Raw genomic sequence first — 7,107 nt, 5'->3', positions numbered from 1 at the left:
GATTCTATGTTGGTGCCTGCACACAGTGGCGTAGCATGGGTTGCCAGCTCCTGGGGCTGCGTGGCAGGAGGGAAGCAGATGAAGTATGCATGCACATTCAACTGCCTAACAGTACCCGCATCACCCAGGAGATCGCAGCCAGAGGGATAAGAAAAAAAGTAATTCTGTTGTTTGGGGAGGTCATTTCCTGGTTTCCATTAAGAAGCCGCTTTTAATGGAGCCCAGCGACGGAAGCAGCTGTATTGGGGCAGCACCAGGTGTTGAAATTTTGGTTCGAAACAAGGCAGTTTCGTACGGAGGACATTCCCTTCCTGGCTTCCTGTTGCATCAGAACAGAGGTGATGATGTTTCCAATCTTAATGCCAGAGAGCAAGTTGATTTCCCCCTTTTCAATGCAAACTGTCCAAATGTGTTGCTGAGATCAAGAGCAATCCCATAATTTCAGGACAGTGGCGCCATCTGCTGGCGCTCTTGTTAAGGCAGGCACTTCTTCCACATCAAAGATTCTCATGTACCGCAAAGGCCATTCCATATGGACTGCTCGTATTAATTCATACATTGATCAGGAAATGGGGAAACATTTTACCGCTGGAGATAAAAGCATGTACATAAACGCCAAAAAGCAATGCAATTCTAAGGGTCAGGCTGTCCATGCGCATTTAAAGCACATTTCTCTCCCACCCAAAATAATGCTGAGAATTGTAGTTTAAGGGTGCTGGGCAGTGCGGGGTAAGCTACAATTCCCAGGATTCTTTGTGGATGTGTACTTTAAATATATTATTTCAGAGAATTTATACACTGCTTGATTGTAAAAAAAACAAAGACCCTCAAAGCAGTTTGCAAAAAAGATGATAAAATTATCAATACCAAGAATTTTAAACTTTCAAATTGTTAAAATGAACAAAAGAGAGATGAAAACGTACACCAGCTTTTTAAACATCTATGAGGCCTTGTCTAAAAAATCTTGTTGTTTTTTGCAGGTGCCAAAAAGAGCACAGTGAAGGCACCTGGCTGATGTCAATAAACAGGGAGTTCCAAAGGATGGATGCTGCCACACATAATAATACTCTCGGCAGCTTCCAACTGAATATTAAAATACAATAGCCTATTAAACATTAAAAGCTTCCCTAAACAGGGCTGCCTTCAGATGTCTTCTAAAAGTCTGGTAGTTGTTTTTCTCTGACATCTGGTGGGAGGGTGTTCCACAGGGCAGGTGCCACCACTGAGAAGGCCCTCTGCCTGGTTCCCTGTAACTTGGCTTCTCGCAGCGAGGGAACCACCAGAAGGCCCTCAGCGCTGGACCTCAGTGTACGGGCGGAACGATGGGGGCGGAGACGCTCCTTCAGGTATACTTGACTGAGGCCGTTTAGGGCTTTTAAGGTTAGCACCAACACTTTGAATTGTGCTCGGAAACGGTCAAATTCTCACAAATGCGGAACGCACAGCTTTGATTTGTGCAGGCATTATTTTGCTTCCTGCCGTTTCTAAATCGGGGCTAGCAAGATTGCAGAACAGGCCAATCCCGGGAGCAGGAATTGATTTAGCTAGTAAGACAGGGCAGAGAAATGAAGCCAGCTGTGGAAGCAACACCTGGAAGTTGCCAGGGCCCAAACACTCTGGGAGGGTCCACCGGTACCTGAACTCTGCCGCTCTGCCTGCCTAGTCTGTGTGGTTTTCAGCAGGTTGCCAGCAGGTAAGCCTATAGCTAGGGAAGCAGTGTTGTGTAGTGGTTAGCGTGTCCTGGCAAACCAAGGTTCAAAGCTTGGGCCAGTCACTGCCTCTCAGCCTAACCTACCTCACAGGGTTGTTTTAAAGTAGGCACCCCCCAAACTTGGCCCTCCAGATATTTTGGGACTACAACTCCCATCATCCCTAGCTAATAGGACCAGGGATGATGGGAAGTGTAGTCCCAAAACAGCTGGAGGGCCAAGATTGGGGAAGCATGTTGTAAAAGCACAAAATGGAGAGGGGTAGTGAAACCATGCGGATAAGCTTTGGCTCCTTGGAGGAAGGGTGAAATATAATAAAAATAAATGATAAAAGCCTCCATGGTTCTACCACCCCCTTCTTTCCCTGCTAAACTCCAAATGGGAGCAAAAGGCCTGAGAGGATGGGCAAAATCGTTTCACATTAAGTTACGCATCTCGATCCCGTCTCTCAGTCAGGAGACCCTCAAGGCGGCAACTTTTTAAACAGAATTAAACAATTAAAAACAACAACAACTTCTGATACATTTTCCTTTATTCATTTATAGGCTTCTCTTCAATCTTTCCAAAGCCTATTGTGAAAAGTCCATAAAAAGTGTTTTACGATATAAAAAACGTTTTTTAAAAAAATATATACAAAAGCCAGAGGACTAAAGCCAGGAGGAGAAATTACCTGAGGTAAAAAAAACAGTCTCTGTTTCTGTTGCGATTCAACAGTCTCCTTATCGGAAGCCTGCCATCCTGAGAGCAAAGCTCATCTCCTTGAGGAACACAAGAAGAGAGTGGCAGGATGAGGCCAACGGCCCATCTAGTCCAGCATCCTGTTCTCGCAGGGGCCAACCTGAGGCCGGTGGGAAAGCCGCAAGCAGGATTCGAACACAAGATCAACTCTCCCCTCCTGAGGACCGCTTCGTCCCCAGAGCATCCCTACCGCAAATCAGGCAGGGAGGAGCCCAGGTAAGTGCGCAAGTCGCTGATGGTGGAGCGGATGATTTTAGCTGGGATGGTCTCTTTGCCCAGGCGCTTGTAGGCTGCGTAACGGTGGCATCCTCCAAAGGAGTAGAAGTAGTCGCCCCCTTCTCGGCCTTTGATCCAGAGGACATCTATCGGGGGCACACGGTCAGCTTCTTCCTAGCAAGGTAAGAGATGGAGTAAAGGGTGATTCATAAGGAAGGTAAATAATTTTAAAAAGGGGTAGTCATAGGTATATCAGTGTATTCCAATCTGAAATGTCAAATTGTGTTATTATGGTTTTTGTTGTACAGTGGTACCTCGGGTTAAGTACTTAATTCGTTCCGGAGGTCCGTTCTTAACCTGAAACTGTTCTTAACCTGAAGCGCCACTTTAGCTAATGGGGTCTCCCACTGTTGCCACGCCGCCGGAGAACGATTTCTGTTCTCATCCTGAAGCAAAGTTCTTAACCTGAAGCACTATTTCTGGGTTAGCGGAGTCTGTAACCTGAAGCGTCTGTAACCCGAGGTACCACTGTATGTGTCTTTTGTGGTTGTTGTTTGTATTGAAAAAATGATTAATTTTTTTTTTTTAAAGTAAAGGGTGATTCATAAATAAGGTAAATTATTTTAAAAAGGAAGCTGTCTTCAGGGGCGGAGCAAGGTGGGTGCAGACTGCCCTGGGTGTTATCACTGAGGGAGTGTGTGTGACACAAACCCTGGAATCCCTCCCCCCAAAAAATTATTTAAGTTTTCATTTAAGAAAAAACCTGAAACCTTTCTCCTAAGAATAATGTCACCAGGAATCAAAAAAGAAAATAGACGACTTTTTATGTGTGCAACAGTAGCAGCCAGGATCTTAATCGCAAAGAACTGGAAAAGTGACAAAACACCTACAATAAATGAGTGGCAGCTCCAAATGATAGAATATCTACAGACGGCCATGATGACAGGGAGAATTGCCTTCAGATGTCTTCTAAAAGTCAGATAGTTGTTTATTTCCTTGGCATCTGGTGGGAGGCAGTTCCACAGGGCGGGTGCCACCACTGAGAAGGCCCTCTGCCTGGTTCCCTGTAACTTGGCTTCTTGCAGTGAGGGAACTGCCAGAAGGCCCTTGGCACTGGACCTCAGTGTCCGGGTTGAATGATGGGGGTGGAGATGCTCCTTCAGGTATACTGGACCGAGGCCATTTAGGGCTTTAAAGGTCAGCACCAACGCTTTGAATTGTGCTTGGAAATGTACTGGGAGCCAATGTAGGTCTTTCAGGACCTGCCTTATATCATCTCAGCAGCCACTCCCAGTCACCAGTCTAGCATTCTGGATTAGTTGCATTTTCCGGGTCACCTTCAAAGGTAGCCCCACGTAGCGTGCATGGAAGTAGTGCAGGGCCGGATTTAGGTTTGATGAGGCCCATAGTACTGAAGGTAATGGGGCCCTTTATACGTCCAGCTGTTCTTAGTCAACAGCAAATTGTTACTGTTTTTTGTGTGTTGAATATATGCTATATGGTAATTTTTGGACCTAATAGGTATTGAAAGCCATTTGCACGTAAAAAAATATGTATTTTATCAAAGTAATTGTTGAATTTTGGAAAAGTACACCCGGTTCCCCCCCTTTAAATTTTTTTTGGGGGGCCCCAAAAGAGTGGGGCCCTAAACCAGGTATAGGCAAACTCGGCCCTCCAGATGTTTTGGGACTACAACTCCCATGATCCCTAGCTAACAGGACCAGTGGTCAGGTGATCAGAGTTTACGTACGCCTGCCCTAAGCTTCTTTAGCTTAGGGTTAACAGATGACCCTGGTTTCTTGGGACAGTCCCTGGATTTGCAAATCTGTCCCCGGGAAACGTGGCAGGAGCTGCTTGCTGCCTTGGTGCAGGAAAAATGGCAGGCGCCACAGCAGCGAGCAGCTCCTGAAGCCAGCCAGAGCCAACTGCACTACCAGGCTGGCCCCTCCTGGGCAGCGGCCGCCCCCCTGTTACTCCCAAGCCTCCCCCGATCTGTCAAAACAAAGGTGGAAGGGGGAAGGAGATCAGGGAAGGCTCGGGAGTCACGGGCAGGTGGCACGCCGTTGCCCAGTTTTTAAAAAACTTGGCACATTTATGTTTCACAGGGTGCGAAAGAAGGGCTTTGCACCTTTATACAATATGCATGTGTGCTTGGGCCCAGGGTCTTTTGCCTCACCATCCCCCTACTGACTCCCTGTTGCTACTCAGCTTCAAAGAAAAAAAAAAAGGTGTCCCGGATTCATTGAAAAAAAATCTAGTAACCATAGTTTAGCTTATACAGTGGTATTTCGGGTTAAGAAATTAATTTGTTCTGGAAGTCCGCTCTTAACCTGAAACTGTTCTTAACCTGAGGTACCACTTTAGCTAATGGGGCCTCCCGCTGCCACTGCGCCGCCGCCAGTCCCGGGGCACTATTTCTGGGTTAGCAGAATCTGTAACCTGAAGCGTGCGTAACCCGAGGTTCCACTGTATTGCATTCCACATGGTTCAAATTGTAAGATGGTATGATGGATAGGCCGTATCCCATCTTCAAGAACAAACCCACTGACATTCCATAGATTTCCTGAATGAAACTCATTAGATCACTGGTGGTCTACCAGCCACGATGTGTCTTAAGGCTGGGCGATATATCGTCCAAAACCGGTTTCAAGTCCATATTATGATACTGAATTCATAACTTTTGACCTGGCAATACAGTGGTACCTCGGGTCAAGAACTTAATTCGTTCTGGAGGTCCGTTCTTAACCTGAAACAGTTCTTAACCTTAGGTACCACTTTAGCTGCCGCCGTGCCACCGAAGCACGATTTCTGTTCTCACCCTGAAGCAAAGTTCTCAACCCGAGGTACTATTTCTGGGCAGTGGCGTAGCGTGGGTTGTCAGCACCCGGGGCAAGGCAAGTAATTTGCGCCCCCTAACCCATTGATTTGCGCCCCCTAACCCTAACCCCCAGATGTTGTGCCCGGTGCGGCCAGCCCCCCCTGCACCCCCACGCTACGCCACTGTTTCTGGGTGAGCAGAGTCTGTAACTTGAAGCGTCTGTAACCTGAAGCGTCTGTAACCCCAGGTAAGGTAAAGGTACCCCTGTCCGTAAGGGCCAGTCTTGACAGACTCTAGGGTTGTGCGCCCATCTCACTTAAGAGGCCGGGGGCCAGCGCTGTCCGGAGACACTTCCGGGTCACATGGCCAGTGTGACATTGCTGCTCTGGCGAGCCAGAGCTGCACACGGAAACGCCGTTTACCTTCCCGCTGGTAAGCGGTCCCTATTTATCTACTTGCACCCGGAGGTGCTTTCGAACTGCTAGGTTGGCAGGCGCTGGGACCGAGCAGCAGGAGCGCACCCCGCCGCGGGGATTCGAACCGCCGACCTTTGATCGGCAAGTCCTAGGCGCTGAGGCTTTAACCCACAGCGCCACCGTCCACTGTTGTAAATCCGGCACTGCGACACGTGCGAAGATCAGGTTGACCCCTGATTCATTCTCATTCTCTCTCTCTCTCTCTCTCTCTCTCTCTCTCTCTCTCTCTCTCTGTGCTTTTTGCCTGAAGCCGTACCTGGATGGTCCTCACGAGGCTCTCCACCTTGCCTTCCTCCAAGACAGGTGGGATGGGTCTGATGATCACCTTCATGGGCACCTCGTGGACAGCGGCGATGTTGTCCGAATGGATGCTGCGCCCTGCGCTGCCTTCGCTTGCCATGCTGGCCACGTTCTCGGCCCCGATGCGCCTCCGCCTTCCCAGATCCGCCCCCAGCAGCGCCCTCCAAGCTCGCGATCTCACTCCCCACATCACGGGGCTCATATAACGCCGTCCATTTGGCTTGCACCGGATCGCACCACCGCTGGGCCGCGGGGATGGACGAGAGAGAGGAAGGGAAAGAGGCAAGCGGAGGAGCCACAGACACCCCCCACCCGCCACTTGCCTGGGCTGCAAGACGCCTTGTGAACCCGATCCCCGACGCCGGGCTTGCAAGAGAGCAAGGGATCCCGGCAGGATCCCGACGCCCGTTCCCCCCTGCAGTCCCGAATGGAAGCGTCCCCTCCGGATGATTCACACGCGCACGTGGGCAAGCGCTTTTCCTGGGCTGGGTCAGAAGTTGTTTGGCTGAGTCACGATGAGGCAGCAGAAAAGTTGGCGAAGGAGGAAGCGGATCGCTGCAGGAGCAGCCAAGGCTCGATCTGGACCGGGGATCAGCCCCGGAACCGGTTTCCACTCGTCCTGAGGAAACTGGGAGCGGGGGGGGGGGAGGGGAGAGAAGGGCCGGGGGGGGGGATTCTTTCGTATGGGGGGAGCCCCGGCACTTATTCCCCGGGAGGGACAGGCGGGTCGCTTCCAGCTGCCGAAACTTCCAGCAGCTGATCCTTTTGGGAAGAGGGACTATAATAATAATAATAATAATACAGTGGTACCTCGGGTTACATACACTTCAGGTTACAGACTCCGCTAACC

The 7,107-nt window shown here is 49.7% G+C and overlaps 1 protein-coding gene across 1 annotated transcript; it reads right to left on the bottom strand.

Moving 5' to 3' along the window:
- Window positions 1-2,223: 2,223 nt before the first annotated feature.
- On the bottom strand, window positions 2,224-6,775 carry SRXN1 (sulfiredoxin 1). Its single transcript, XM_081917390.1, has 2 exons — window positions 6,214-6,775; window positions 2,224-2,837 (listed from the first exon to the last, which is right to left on the bottom strand). The coding sequence occupies exons 1-2, from the start codon at window positions 6,457-6,459 to the stop codon at window positions 2,634-2,636; spliced, it is 450 nt and encodes a 149-aa protein (XP_081773516.1). The 5' UTR covers window positions 6,460-6,775; the 3' UTR covers window positions 2,224-2,633.
- Window positions 6,776-7,107: the final 332 nt, after the last annotated feature.

The sequence above is a fragment of the Podarcis melisellensis genome, assembly GCF_964234715.1.
Source record: "Podarcis melisellensis genome assembly, chromosome: 6".
NCBI lineage: Eukaryota > Metazoa > Chordata > Lepidosauria > Squamata > Lacertidae > Podarcis > Podarcis melisellensis.
This window is presented reverse-complemented; position numbering and strand designations above follow the sequence as displayed.